Below are 15,475 nucleotides of genomic sequence, written 5' to 3' on the forward strand. Positions count from 1 at the left end.
GGAACTATGCTTTCAGGGAGAAAAAGGAAAACCATTTCAAACCGGAACCACTTAAACTTCCACTGACTTCTCTTAGCCCATCGTTTCCATCCTTAGAGAAGGGGAGAAGGAGTATTGCAGACTGGACTTGCTGGTACTTGACTGGAGCTCTGTAACCATAGCAAATATGCTTATTCTGTGGTGAAGGGGAGCAGAGAGGGCCCTGGCCTGAGAGTTGGAGGTGGGCTCCAGTTCCAGCTTGGCCACCAAGCAGCTGGGTGGCTTTAGACATGTGCCGTCCCCTCTTGAGTATCGGCCTCCTTTCTGTGAATTCCTGCGGCCCTCGGACCAGAGGAGCACCATTCCTTTCAGCGTTAGTAGTCTGTGAGTGAATGATAATATCACTTGACCCTTTTATCCATTCTACTTTTTATTTGGCATTTGTTCATTTGATACATATATACATATATAAAAACCTGTACATGGTAAAAATACAAAATAAGTATTTCTTTATAAGTTATACAATTAAACAGCTACTTTTTAAAGTTTAAAAACCATTGCCAAAAAAAAATAAAAAAGAAACTCTAGTCAGTCCTTTATAGTCATTCACAATAACCTTGGTATAAAATATCCATACAACATATGTGTACAAAATAGCGTACAGTTCATAAAAGCTGTGCAAAGACAGCAGAGTTCGGTACAAAAACAAAAATCAAAGAGGCTTGTGGGTCTCTCTCTGTCCACACCACGCCCAGTGCTCAGGAGCCTTGCGAGTCCGCAAAACCTCCCCAGAAATAACGGAAGGGCACAAGGTAGGGGGCTTGGTGCGTACACTGTGGATGCAGAATTTTTTTTTTTTTAAAAAGCTTTAACACACACATACAGAAATAGAGATGGACTCTTTCTCCCATTTAGAGAACTCATTTCTTTGCCCAGAGAGCATTTTCAACATGACAGAAAAGGCTCAGCATTTTATGTTGCACCTTAGACCAGAAGGCATAGATGTTCTTTCTTTTTGGAAATTCTTGAGCTTTCTAAGGGCACTGTTACTGGAAGACGAGGTTAGCAGAGTCCGGAGTTGTACCTAAGGTAGGGAGGTGCCTTTAAGAAGGCAGGGGTCTTGGAATTACGTGCTGCTGTAGCTCCTACACGGGTTTCCTCCTCCATCCAGGGTTGCCTGCCTTACAGGGTTGTCGCTGCTAAGGACCAGCAGGGCCTGGCTCACCGTTAAACCCGGCTGTGGGAGTGAACCCCCCACTGTGTTTCAAATAGTTTGCAATAAAGAAGATGGACAGGAGCCCTTGAGAAAAAGTTAAGACCTACATTTAACGTCTGTGGAGAGGGCTGTGGAGAGGCGTGGTGTGGGGGAAGGAAATGTGCCCTTGGGCGATGGAAGGGGCTGGGGCGCCCTTGACAAGGTGACGAGTCCACAGCGGGGAGTGGCAGCGTCCGGGTGGCGGGAACTCAGTGAACACCAGGCCCAACCCAACCTCTTCAATTTCAAAGCACTTAGAAACAGTACCCTGGGCGCGGGAGGCTCCTAAGACACCGTGATCTCCTCCTCTTCACCCTCCTCATCCTCCTCGGAGTCGGAGAAGTCCGAAGGTTTGCCGGGGCTGCTGGAGTGAGCCGGGGAAAGGGGCGGCCCTTGGAACCTCGGGTCCCGCAGGTGCCGCGAGTCGGGGGACGCGTGATAGGCCATGCGGTGGCGGGGGCTGCCCCGGCCCTCGTCTTCCTCCTCGTCGTCCCCCTGGCCCTTCTGGCCCACGTCGCTGAGGTCCGGATGCGGATTGAGTTTCGTGGGAAGGGTCTGCTCACGACAACCCCCGCTAGACAAGAGCTCACGCTCCTTGGAGTTCCGCCACTTCATGCGTCTGTTCTGGAACCAGATTTTCACCTGATGCGCGAGGGGCAGAGAGGCAGTGCAGACACAAAGGTTAGCACAGACCCTCCCTCAAAGAGAGCGGGGGGTCGGGGGCGCAGGCAGGTGAGGGGAGGGGCAGGGAAAGAGGGTTCTGTCCTTCCTCCCCCAGCCTCTTCCGCACGCCCTGATGTGGATTCAAAGGGTCCTCAGCTCTAAACCTCCCCTCGCCCCCACCCCCACTCCTTGCGCCTCTGGCCCCAACTTCTGGTACCTGGCCCAGACGGACAGGGGCGTAGGCGCTGCGTCCAGGGCAGGCGGGGTGGGGAGAGGAGTGGGCTGTCCTGAGAGGCCTGGAGAGAGCTGGACCCCGCACTCCTCATTGTGCTACACGCAGGGGAGGGGTGGAGCGCGTGGCGAGGAGAGGGCTGTGGGGAGACGGCTCTCACCTGTGAGTCTTTCAAGCCCAACTTGGCTGCCAGCTTCTTGCGGTCGGGCTTGCTGATGTACTTCTGCTTCTGGAACATCTTCTCCAGCGCCTTGCGCTGCACGTCGGAGAACACGGCGCGGCGCAGCATGCCCCGGCGAGGCTTGCCACGGGCGGCCAGCGGCCACGAGAAGGTCCCCGGGATGGGCACGACGCTGGAGGACGCTGCGGAGGGGTGCGGGCGGGAGGTTGGGCGGGAGGCTGCGAGTTCGTGGGTGGTGCCCCGCCCGGGGGTGGCGTCCGCCTTCCCAGGGCCACCTCCCCCGGTTTTCCTCTCTGACCCCTTCGTCTCATTAGAGCTCTCCACTTTCTTCCCCTGGAGAATAGGCCGCGAACCTACAAACCTTCGGGAGTGAAAGGCGCTTTCCGCCCAAATAACTTTCCCTTTCAGCCAAGCAAACCCGGATTAGGTAAAACCACGGAAACACAGAAAAGAGCTACCACAATAGCCTGTCTTCGTTTTTTTCCCATTCAACAGTCTGGGGGAGACCAACCTGCGTACATCAGCTAAAATAGCAACAAAAAATAAATGATAAAATAGCCAGCCGAGACCACTCTTTTATCACCTAGGTGGCTTTTGCATTCCTTAGATGAAACTGAGGGGCTTTGTTTATTTGGTAGTGAGGAGAAAATCCGCTTTGGATTTTTTTTTTAACCCAATCAGTATTCATCTTTTTTTTTTTTTTTTTAATATTCCTCTTCCTTCCCCTCCCCCACAAACGTAAAGAATTTGGACGAATACATGAAAAGTGGCAGCTAATTAGCACATTGACCGCTTCCCAATGGGTATTGGCATGATAAAAAGGGGGAAAGTTTCGCTTTAAGGGAGGGGGAAAACAAAACAAAAAGAAACAGAGACTCTAATGAAGCGTGAATGGTAATTGTGTAGTAATGAACTAACAGAAAAAGACTGAGGACAAGCAGCGAAAGCCATATATTACGGGGACAAAAGAGATTTACACTTTCAAACTAAACACAACTGCGGGCCAAGACCATGGGGAGAGTACGGATGGCAGAGGCTTCTCTCCCCCGAATCATTTTCATTAAATGGACATGAAAAGCTATTTATAAAGCTCGGGTTGTTTTTGTTAGCGCATTGAGATGAGAGAGAAAGGGAGCGCATTCCATGATCCGCAGCAGCGTGAATGGGGTGGGGAGGGGAGGTCGGTGAATTCTCTCTCTTCCTTTTAAAAATCAATTGCTTGTTGCTTTCGCCGATATTTGGGAGTGCTGTCCTGGTTTCACCCACCCCCCACCAACCGTGCGCAGCCTCTTTTCTCTCTACAGGCGCCCCTCTTTCGCCTTCTGAGTCTCCACCAGTTGCAGAGATTCTGAGCTACCACTGGGACTCCAGGATGAAAACCTCGTGGAACCTGTTTAAGGCGTTTCTCCTGTAGAGTAGGAACCAATCTCCTGTAGAGTAGGAGCTCCCCTCCTACTTATTTTACCAGATCAGTGGTCCTTTAAAAAATACGACGGTGGGGGGGAGGGTATGAGAAGAGTTTGGGAAATCAGGTTGGAAGAAGGTTGGGGTTGCGGGAGATCTATTCTCCCTCCCCAGCGCGACCCCAGGAATCCCACACAAGAGGGCACTCCATGTGGTCTTGTGAAAAGCCCGAAGCCCTGAATGAGTCTTAAAGAGAAATTAGCCCCGGCTGGTAGGTGTCTCTGGGCGGCGTGGAGGGGCGAGGGCCGGTCTGTGTGTGGCTGCCCGGAGGAGCTGACCAATTGGTCATGGTGCTGAAACCTTTGTGGGGGAATCGTGGCCAAGCGCACTGACTCTGTGGGAAAACGGCGGCGTGAAGGGATGCCAACAGCTCCTCGCCGGGAAGGGAACCGCCTCAAATTGGGACCATGACAATTCCTGCTAATTTGTAGAGCAGAGAATTGGTGCAAAGTGTCAAGCAGTCACTGCTTGTGCTAAATAGGGCATCAAATTGGCGCGACGGATTCGTGAATGTTGTACGCCTCGCAACCTCTGAACCAGAGCATAACCCCGAGGGGTGGACGGAGAAATATGGCTTCGCAACGTGCTGGGACGGGGGCGCGCCCGGTCTCTGGGAAGGGAGGGGGATGAAACCTACCTGGGAAATACGAAGATCTGATGAAAGGCTGGAAGGAGCCTTCAAAGTAGGGAAAGGCAAAGGTCTTGGGAGGGACGCTCTGGAGCAAGGCGGGGGATCCTTCTGGAAGAGAGTAAAGGAGGGAGGAAAAGAGGGAGGGAGACAGAAAGGGAATTTGATTATTACCTGCTCGATCATCGTTCTGCACGTTGAATACACGGTATGATTATACATACGAAATCCTTTCATCCCCCAAATAGTCCTGAGTCGCCCCCCAGCCCCGTTCCCAGCCTCATCCTAGGCATTAACGAAATGGGTAGGACTCAAGCACGGAAGAAGAGAATTGCAGATCCATAATACTAGCGAAGCTAGTAAATGAATATAGCCTTGGGCTTTAAGAAACTGGCACCCAGAGGCTAGAGGGCAGAATCGCAGAGGCGCAGTAGCGCGCGCTTTGTTTAGCGGCGCTAGGGAACGGTGCGCCCCGGCGACTGAACTGCAGAAGTTCGTTTTGAGGGTGGGGCGAACCTGGAGGCTTTTCTTTCCCGGAATCCGCGGGTCCTAAGTCTCACATTGCGCGACGTGAGGCCTCTGGGATAGTGCGTACACGTGTGCGCCGATATTTGCGTGGGTACCTGCTGTATACACGAAACCGAGGACAGGACTCCGCACCTGGACCGGTCCTCAGCGTTTTGGGCTCGCTTACCGTTTCTGGGCGCTGAGGAGAGAATGGCATTCACCCCAAACTTCAGAAACGTGGGCTCGCTGGCAGGGGCGACGGCAGTCTGTGGTGATCCGCCCCGCCGGCTGCCCGGACCTGGGGAGCCGAGGTCTGAGGCCCCGGTGTCCGTAAGATTCGCGGTGGCCCCCTGCCTAGGGGGCGACATGCTGGCCGCGGGCACGCTGCGGGGCAGGTAGGCTGGGGGGCGGCTGATGCGGATCAGATCCTCGACCAGGAAGCTCGAATGTCCGGAAAATGCCGACTGCAGGGACTGGGGCAGCGTTAAGGTGGGTGTGGGGCGCAGGAGGCTGGGGTACCCGGTGGGGGGCGCGAGGAGGCCGGGGAACATCATGTTAGGCGCAGGGCAGGCGTAATAACCCTTCTTCCAGTAGCCGAAGGGTAAATGCCTGGCTTCCCGCCCCTCCCGCCCCCGCGGTGCCCTCTCTCTTGGGCTTAGCAAACGTCTCCAAGTAACAAACGCTCCCACTTGGGCGCCTGCGAGTCCTCCGTGGTCCTCCCGTCGAGGTGATGGTTTTATAGGAGCCCGCCCGTTAAAGCGCTTTGAAAAGTGACAGCTCTGACAATGAAGTTCAACAAAGTTCTCCACTCGAGCTTCATTCGCCGGAGGCTCTGGGCGCTCTGATTGGCGCAGGGGTGCAATTTATGATTGGATTAGTCTTCATAAGCATTGCCCGCACAATGGGCCGGCAACAAAGGCTGGCGCACATCAGTTCTGCATATCGACCGCCTCTTTGCAATACAGTTCATCCCCAAAGCTCTTGCCGGGAGTTTTTGTTCCGAAGCAACACCCGGGCTAATTAAATGCCTATTTAGAAGTTTCAGATGACATCTTGCCTCATAGAAAAGGAATTATTTAAAGAACGCACTAAATTTATTTGCAGCTCCCCTGCTGAGCCTAGAAAATAAATCAATAAATATTCATAGAAATTCATCCCCAGGCAATCACTGAAATAACCCTCCCTCTTTTGGGGAAGGGCAATGGAAAATTTTAAGTCCATGAAAGTGAAAATATACTCCCTCTTCCGACTCCAGTCCTCTGCTACTGCAGCTGAGGCATAAAGCAGATATAAGAGGTAGGTTCAGTCAGTGTGTTTGTGGAGGGGGTACCACTCTAACAACCCAGGGGGACTTGAAATTGGTGCTTCAGGGCTCCTGGATGCTCATTCATAGGGGCGAAGGGAAGAGGTCTTGACTTGTGATTTCATTATGGGAAACTGGTTGAATTTGAGTGAGTTGGTGATACCTGAAGAGTGGAACAAGCCTCCTTATGTAAATTCCTAGCAACTTGAAAAATGATTTTCAGCCACATTTATCTAAGGAGTGTCACCAACTAGCATTCCCCAGCTCATCGAGGGTAGGAGCGGAGGGGAGCACCTCCCCGGGGCAAAGCAGCAGGTTTCCACTTGCACAGGGCTCCCCGCTGCCAGCAGCTGCCTCATACAGGGCAGCCAGAATGCAGCGAGTGCTATGTGGCCCGTTTCCAATCTCAAGGAGCCTTAGACAGTTTCAGCTGAAACTCACTCACAGCCTGAACTTTTTAAAAGCCCTAGTAGCAAAGATTGGGATTTGCCAGGATAGAGCGCTACCTACCCAATGCGGGGCCCTGAGCTTGGTCAAAGTTTTGCAACATCTTACCTGCAAAGTACAAATGTCTGAACATGGAATAAAGGACATGGTTCCTGAGAATGTTCGTGCACATCAGGGAAGCCTATGCTCGATTGGGGGCCTCAGATGAGAATATTCCTGCAGACAGTCCTTCCCTTTCCTCCGGGCTGGGGCTGGGGTGTTTCTGTGCTCCGCAAGATAACAGATGTGTTAAATGTCCCGTTCACTTTAGTGCGGCTGAACCTCCCCAAAGAAAAGTGTGCAGCCCTGCCAGGCCTCCCTGATCCTATTAACCATGAACTAACTGTCACTTTCAGCTGGTTTTCCTTTTTGCTTTTTAACACAAAGCTTTCTCAAAAATCTTATTAACCAGCTTTATTTCTCTGGATGGTTTTGTTCAGGGCGTTTTTTGTTGATGATCTCCATGTCGCTGCTTTAACCATTCAATAAAAGTGCATCTGCGATTTATATCACATTAAACCAGAAACGGAGCCTGCTAAAGCTCTCCCTTGATTCAAATTAAAAAGTTATTTAGGGGTGGGCTCTGGAGCCGAATTAATGCTCGAAGATGACACGAGTATGGCCTTCCTGAGCCCACGACGGCTTTTGGAAGCGTACTGGGCAGCGGGCGGTGGAAAACCCCTAAGGAAAGAAACTTTTAAATAAATGACGGAAATGTTTAGATACAGAAAGTGCATTGCTCGAATTCACTAGGGACCCGGGAAAATAGAAGAGGGAGGTCTGTAAGCACATCAAAAGTTACTTGTTTTGAAGTTTTCCAGTAAAGTAAGAGACAAAAGTCTAAACCATTTGAACACTTGGGCTTTAACTTCGCCACAGGATAGTTTTCCATTGCAATCCCCACCTCCTTCCCCAAATGCATTCTGGAAGCTGGATGCTCTGCTCCGCTGTTGCTGTTGGGTGGTTTTTGTTTTTTGTTTTTGTATTCTCTCCTTCTCTTCTCCTTCACCCTAGCCCCTTCTCTTTTTCCTTCCCCTTCTCCCACCATCCCTCCTTCCCTCTCTCCCTCCCTCCCTGCAGCGGGCAGTTGCCAGTTCCCGGAAGGAGGAGGGCAGAGACTACAGGTGTTGGGTTTCTCATCTGAGAAGTGCCTGCCGGGCTTTCGGAAGATCGGCATGGAGCCTCTGTTTGCCGGGTTTTGTCTGGGGAGCAGCAAGAACTCAAAGCCAGTCTAGGGGCCTCCCCAGCGCTCCCCTTCCCTAGGCCTCCTCTCCTGCTGGGGCATTTTCCCGGGAGTAGCTATTACAGTTATTATCCTGCCCACTGGCACGCTCCAACACCCCCTGCACACACACACACACACACACACACACACACACGGCCATTCTACCTCATTATACACTAACTGCTGCTATCTTCTCCTTTTAAAGGGGGCGCTGACATTTTTTGGAATGTGGGTCAACCCCTTGCTGTGATCCACGTGGACCCCACTTCCAGCGGTCCATAAGCAGTCCTAAGGCGCCAAAGAGAAAAAGTGAGGGCGGGGGAGAGGGCTGGCCACCCGTGAAAAGGCAAAATAAAGCCTAAGGAAGCAAGAAATCGGACGAAAGGATCTTACTTTACGTGATCTCCTCGAACGCGTCTTTTGAAACTCCGGGATAGCGTGAGGGGCTGCGCGGCGCAGGCGGCTGGGCTAAGACCTGTGACTAATGCCGCTTGACCTGAGCCCACGGGCTTTTGTGCGCCCTTCCATTCATTGTGATGTCGCTATCTTCAAGTTTATTTCGGAGAAGTCACTCGCGCCCTCTACCCCAAAGCTGGCCTTTCTGGCCGTTTCTCTTTCAAGGGTGAAAGAAGGCAGGAGAGGGAAAGGCAGAATCCGAGGCCCTGTTTGGATCCTGGCCCGGGCCGCGAGGGTGACTGCTGGGCGGTGAAGGCCACAGCAGAGCCAGCGGGGGCTCCGGGGGCCCCCTGGGCGCGTGGGAAGGGCTCTCAGAACCGGTTCTGAAGGACACTCCGCCCCCCCCCCCCCCCCCGGCAGTAGAAAATGGGAGGGTCCCAGCACAAGGCGCTGCGCTGAGGCTGCTGGCAGGGCCGGGTGCAGTGGGGGTCGAGCTGCGAGCCCCCCGGGTAAGCGCTGGCCACGGAGGGAGGCGAAGGGCTGTGCAAAGTGGAAAGCGGCTTGAGATTCCTGGTCCTCCGAAAACATAACGTGATTCCGTCAGGGAGGGTTTGGGACCCTAAGGTCGCACTTTTCGAAGGATCGAGCCCTTAGGCCATGGCGTTGCGGGTGGGAGCTGCCAACAGTTCGAGAGATTTTGCGTATAGCGGGACGCGGGGCAGCAGCGTCGGGGAAAAATCACCGCCGCCTGGCTTCTGTGGTCCTGGGGAAAGAGAGAGAGCGGACCCGCTAGGCGAGGGAGGAGGGCGGCGAAGCTCGAGCTGAAAGAGCTCTCCTACCGCCCCAGCCCTCTATTAGGCCAGCCGCTCTATTAAGACACCTCTAAGGGGTTCACCTTTAGAATAGGCCACAAGGAGCTACCGGCCTCCCCAGCCCTTTCTGGCGTCTCCCTCCACCCCTCGCTCCTTTCACCCTCCCTCTCCCCCCACCCTTTCCTTGAAAATCCTTCTATTGTGCCAATCAAGCAGATGGTTTGCAGGAAATATAGCTTGGCCTCGCTGACCGAAACTAATTTTAACTAGCTTTCCAAGCCTGAAACGTTTGTTTTGCTCTTACAAAATAGCCCCCAAAACAGCTGGCAAGGGTGAATTAAACCCATTAAAGACACATTTATAAGAAATTATATTCACATAGATTGCCTGAACCCCTTGTGCAGCCTAAGAGGGGAGATGAGCGCATTTAAATGAAAATGTCCCTGAATGCTCCCCTCCTTAACGTAGCCTGAAAGTCTCAAAACATTTTACTAAATAGATTAACTTGACTATTGTCTTGCGTCACATTTATCAGCTTCATTAAGTGAATAGCTGAACAAATATATTACACATGCATGAAAAGCTCTTTTTCGAGGAGCCTCATTGTATCCTCAGCCCTGACAGGTGGTTAACTGTGTGTTGTGTTTTTTTGTGGGTTTTTTGTGTTTTCTCTTTTTTTTTTTTAACTCGAAGAAAGAGGATCTCTGTAGAGCGGCGCGGAGCGCAGGGCCGCCTCGGCGGGAGTGTAACTCACTGCTCGGACTCTGCGGCCCAGAGATTTTAGCATCCTGCGCGGCTGACAGAGGCGATCCAAACCCATTCAAAATAACCAAAACTAAATTTTGGTGAGTTGGGCCTCCAGTGTTTTTTCTCCCCATCGCCCCCAGCCCCTTGTCTGGGAAATTTGCCTCTTTTCAAATGCTGATGGTTCTCTCCCCGCCCGCAATAAAAGTTGCCTTTGTTTTTCCATAATTCTCCGAAGACTGCGGGGTTAGATATCCTTTAACCTCGGATTTGGATTCATTTCAATGTACTGTGTATCTTTAGGGAAAGTCCTTGTCTCCTGGGCCTCAGTGTCCCTGTGAGTAAAAGGAGGAATTGCCCTAGAGGGAGATGTGAGAGCCCTTTCAGGCCGACCGTCTAAGGTTTAAAAACTCTCAGCTCTCTGTCGCCCCGCAGCGGCGGGCCCCAGGAGCGCCCAGCCTATGGCTTGGGCTGGACCACCCAACAGATAGCATTTCTGGGTGCCAGGGGTGCGCCCCGAGAGGAGGGAAGGAGCGCGGAGTAAGATGGAGGCTTCAGGGCGGATCGGCTCGCCTTCGGAGGGCTGCGAGGACGCAGCCTCTGCTCCTCGCGTCTGGAGATCCACTGGGTGCGGAGAGCGAAGCACTGAGGCCCGTGTTCCTCGCCTCGCGCCCCCCTTGGGTCCCAGCTAATGCCGCTGCGTTCGCGTCTCCCCTACAGTCCTGGTCCCGCCACTAGGTGTGGCCCCGCTGCAGGTGTACTACAGGAGCAGGCGCTCCTGGCTAGGTTTCCCAGTGCTGGGCGTCGCCTTTCAGCTGCTTTATACCGCTCAGGGCCCCACAATGACCCCCCTTCCTCACTGCCCCACCCCTCCCCCACCCCAGCTTTGTTTCCCTTCCCCTCGCCCGGAGCTGGAATTATTGATTGCGTGCCCCAGGGTCTTACTGGATGGAGAGGCTCGGACAACGGTGAAGCTGGCCGATGGGTGCTGGTTGGGAAAGCCTATGGGAGGGATCTTTCTCTGGGCCTGAAAGGGCTGGGTTTGTCCGCAGAGAGGACCAAGAGAGGGAGAAGAGAGAATGTGAAATCTATTCCACCTTCTTTCCCCTCCCGAGAGAGGCCGGTTGTGTTCAGGTGGAGGTGGCCCCTCCAGGCGGGAGAGTTGGCGGTCTAGTGAGTTGAGCGGTGGATCCTGAACGGCCCAGCCCACCGTCATACACGCGCGCTTTCGAACGGTGGACTTTGGGAGAAGAGTCATCCTGTCTACCTTGAGTGGTGCTTCGAGGTTTCTACCAATCTGTCAAGCTGTCTCCTGGTACTTGTTGTCTTAATATGAAACCTTGATCCTGTCCAACAGTTCAGAGCCTGCAGGGGAAACCATGCTTGTCTCTGGACTAAGGCTTTCTTCTCTAAACCAGAATGTTGCTTCAGCTTCTCTCCCTCTCTCTCATTAAAAGAATGAGACAGTGTGCTTTATTTATTTAGTTAGTTATTTGTAAATCCTCACCCAAGGATATTTTTAAAGGTTTTATTTAATTATTTTAGAGAGAAGGAGAGAATCATATGCAAGAGAAACAGATCAGTTGCCTCCTCATGCCCCCAACTGGGGACCTGGCCCGCAACCCAGGCACGTGCCCTGACTGGGAATCCAACCTGCGACCTTCCAGTCTGCAGGCCAGCACTCATTTCACTGAGCCACACCAGCCAGGGCTAGGATATTTTTAAATTGGTTTTCTTAGAGGGGTGGGGGGAGACATCAATGTGAGAGAGACATATCCATCGGTTGCCTCCTGTATGCCTCCCAACCATCCACAGAACTCACAACATTTTGGTGTAGCAGACAACACTCCAACCAAGGGAGCCACTGGCCAGGGCAAGGCAATGTGCTTTAAAACAGGAAGAATAGTCATTTGTAGATCTAGGGTGAGCTCCTTAGAGAAGGGGGGAGGGGAAGCATCCTTGTCTCTAAACATTCTGAAATTTTTAGCTCATTTTGTCTCTGTTTGCACCATTTTCGTGACATATAGTTACTTTCCTAATCCAGACACGCATGAAAGGATTAGAGGTAAGGCTGCTAGTTCTTTATAATGTAGTGAAAATTAGGTTTCAAACTTAGTTGTCTTCTAATAGGGAGGGAGTTTTGGTTGGGTCAGAAAAGGGACCTATCCTGTAGAGAGGCTGATGGAATCATGAGTAGGTCCTCGAGAGGGAAGTATTCTGAAATGTGTGGGCTTCTACGTTGCTGGAGGTGTGCTGGCCTGAGGCTGTGTTGGATCTAGAGGTGTTTGCATGAAGGAGAGAAGGAAAAGTCCTCCAGAGATATTCACCTGCTCTGCAGTTCTGCTTAGTCAGTGTAGGGGAAGAGGACAGAGACATAAGAAAATGTGACATTTCTCTTACCTTGGGAAGAGATAGGAAAAATGGCCTTGCCTTAGGGTGTTACATACACTTCAATCAGTTCTTAAGAACTGCTCCCATCTGCTGAAGGAAAATCAAAACATTCCTTGCCCGTTCACCCTCTTCCACTGTTAACCTCATCTTCTAATTGCAGAGAGAAGAGAATTAAGTCCCCTCCTTCCTCCTTGGGAACGGTATTACTTATTCTCTTTGCTCTTCCAAGTCTACTTCCTACTCTTTCCCTCCCTGCTTTTGCCCTGAGAAGCTGGCTTCTAGGGAATGCACTGACCCCCAATACCTGGCTGTCTGGTTTCTTCTTGTTGGTTTTAGTCAGTGGGAGGCACTGCACCAGCTCAAGGGCAGGAGAAGAGAAAGGTTGAGGTGCTTATTCTTCCCACTCTCCTTCCTTTTTTGAGCTTCTGTGAGGAACTGCAGCTGCAGCTCCCAAGTTCACTGGGCTCTGGATATATTGTCTTGCCAACCTTCTACCCTTTCAGGACTAGTGCTATAAGAAAACATAATGGCCTTCATTGTTGCTAGCATTGTTGCATGGGTCTCCAGCCAGCAGTGATCACGGAATGCTGCGGATGGCTTGACGATACACAAGATAAAACATGCAGAGGCAGACTAGTTTCTGCGGAGAAGTAGGGACAGAATGGCCACCCCCTCTAGTGGGGAGCACGCTGATTTACCATCCAAACCTGCTTTTATTGGGCTCATTTTGCATAATAATTCAGGTAAAGTACAGTACTCATTACGAGGAAGTAAGGAACAACAGATAACTGCGGGTCTATTTTGAGTCAGGGTCAAAGAGCTGTAAGACTTTGAGGAACAAACTAACTTCCTCCTTGGACCCTTCTCATTCAACTGAGAGCATTTTAAACAAAGCAGGTTTCACAGTAATTTACATGTTCTTTCTTAGGCCTGATCACCCGGGGAATCCGCCCTTTTCAGCACAGAGCTGCACCACCCTGTCATTGTTTCAGGCTTAGGTGGAGCAAGGGAACTAAGGCAACCAAGAGATAAGGAGATTTTCTCCCAAGATGAGGACTCAGGCTATGTAGAAGCCGCGGAGCGAGGGTCCATCACCCCCTTTTGCTGTAGCCCCCAAAGTCCTTCTTTGGGGGGCCTCCCACATGATCGTGCCTGTCTTAGGTAGTTCCCCCCTTGGGGAATCTTACCTGTCTTTGGCTAACCGACCAAGCTTTGGGGGTTCAGTTATGAATGAAGCAGCAGAAGCAGCGTTCCTGCCAGGGAGATAAGTTTTTGTCTCCTTGCTGGCTTAAGGTTCCAAGTGCTTTCCCTTAGCCTTAGCCTAGGCGGGGGTTTCAGCTTCTGATACCAGGCAGGGCAGTTCCCAACATAGCATTTCAGTGCATTAACATCCCTCGTTTACTTCCTTAACCCTGCCCACACTTCTCTGCATTGGAAATACATGCTGCTGAACTCCTGATTGATACAGGGACCTTGTTTTCCACTGTTCTGTCTTCAGTTTTAATACTCCCCTTCACCACATGTTCTTTCAATTTGTGCTCACTTTGAAAAGGACCCTCTCTTGACTTTATGTCCATCTCCAACTACATCTTCTTACAGAATTCCTTTAACTTTTGTGAGGCTTGAATTGAGACAGACGATGGATAGAAGCCTGTGTCCCAACCTACTTCACTTCCCACCTTGACTCCCCCCATCCTCATAACGGGCTATGCATCCAAGAGTGTGGACACCTGGTCTACATGCTCACGATTCATTCACACCCCCACTCCCCTCCAAACAGCCATCCCTGCTCCAGGCCTCAGGTTTAGAGGCGGGCACATGAGTGACATCATCCACCCTTGGAAAGAGAGACCTAGGAATGGGTTTGCACAATCTTTGGAACCATTTGGACAAAGGTTCCATCTGGGCAAAGAATGCCAGGGTCTACAAGGAAGTGTATAAAGCTCTAGATAAGCACATTTCCTTGGCCCCATGGACGTAAGAGGACCTGGAAGGGAGCCAGCCTCCCTAAAGCTCCGGGCCTCGGCCAATTCCCATTTTGTCCAGGTCTAAGCACGGCATTTCTTCCACAGCCAAATGTTTTTGAAAGCAACATCTACCTTTGCTTCCTTAAATTCTCACCATGGCCTTTCTACACCTGCTGCCATCACATTCCACTGAAGTGGCTTTTGTCAGTGTCACCGATGCTGTCCTTGTTGGCATAGTTGATGAACTCCCCTTGTCAGACCTGGCCTGCCTGCAGCCTTTGTCACTGTGCACGTCTCCCTCCTTCCTGGCTTCATGGTCATTGTTCTTTCCTTCTCAGACTGCTCCTTCTTGCTCTTTTCATGAACCCTCTTTTCCCTCTTTATCCCTAGGGGTGTCAAACTCACTTTCACTGGGGGCCACATCGGCCTCAGGGTTGCCTTCAAAGGGCTGAATGTAATTTCAACTCTTTAACAGTTAAGCAGTAGTTACACTTGTACAGTCCTAAAATTAGCTCAGCCCTTTGAAGGCAACTGTGAGGCTGATGTGGCCCCTGGTGAAAATGAGTTTGACACCCCCGCGCTTAGACAGGAATGTAATTCTGTGTTCTGACTTTGGCTCTTCTCCCAGACAGTTACTGAAATCCTAGCTATTACTTATTCCATCCCCACTGAGCTACGTGCATGTCTTCAAGGATGCCCTGCTCTCTCAAACCCCAGTGCTTTCATGCATGCTGACCCTTAAGTACTCTCTTTACCAGGCTAATTTCTATTGGTTGGAAGAGATTGGGCTTAAGCCTCACCTCCTCTGTGGCCCTTCTCTGACATGAGTTCTGAGGTCTACATCCCTTAGATATTTTCTTGTAGTACCTAACGCTCAACAGATAAAATATTGGATGCAGTTTATATGTGGATTTCAAACAAACAAATACTGTTTTTAGTATACTCATAACTATGTCCTAAATATTGCACAGAATATACTGACACTAAATTATTCATTGTTTATTAGAAATTTAAATTTAACTGGATATTTTGTATTTTTATTTGCTAACTCTGGCAACTGTACCTATTGAAATAACTTACATGCATGTTTTCCCCAGAGGCCATGAACTCCTTGAGGTGGCCGTCCTGTCCTTTGACTCTGTGTCCTGGTGCCTGGCACATGGAGTGCGTTCAGAGAATGTGTGGAGTGATGAATCTTTCCAGGCCCGGGAGCACCCTCCTGCCTCATCTAAAAGGGTCTTT

The 15,475-nt window shown here is 51.2% G+C and overlaps 1 protein-coding gene across 1 annotated transcript; it reads right to left on the reverse strand.

Annotated features, from left to right (window-relative positions):
- Positions 1–1,475: 1,475 nt before the first annotated feature.
- DBX1 (developing brain homeobox 1) lies at positions 1,476–5,476 on the reverse strand. The gene is made up of 4 exons (XM_028514479.2): positions 5,097–5,476; positions 4,412–4,513; positions 2,290–2,492; positions 1,476–1,876 (listed from the first exon to the last, which is right to left on the reverse strand). Exons 1-4 carry the CDS (start codon positions 5,461–5,463, stop codon positions 1,520–1,522), a joined length of 1,029 nt encoding a protein of 342 aa, XP_028370280.1. The 5' UTR covers positions 5,464–5,476; the 3' UTR covers positions 1,476–1,519.
- Positions 5,477–15,475: the final 9,999 nt, after the last annotated feature.

The sequence above is a fragment of the Phyllostomus discolor genome, chromosome 6 (genome assembly GCF_004126475.2).
Source record: "Phyllostomus discolor isolate MPI-MPIP mPhyDis1 chromosome 6, mPhyDis1.pri.v3, whole genome shotgun sequence".
NCBI classification, from domain to species: Eukaryota; Metazoa; Chordata; class Mammalia; order Chiroptera; family Phyllostomidae; genus Phyllostomus; species Phyllostomus discolor.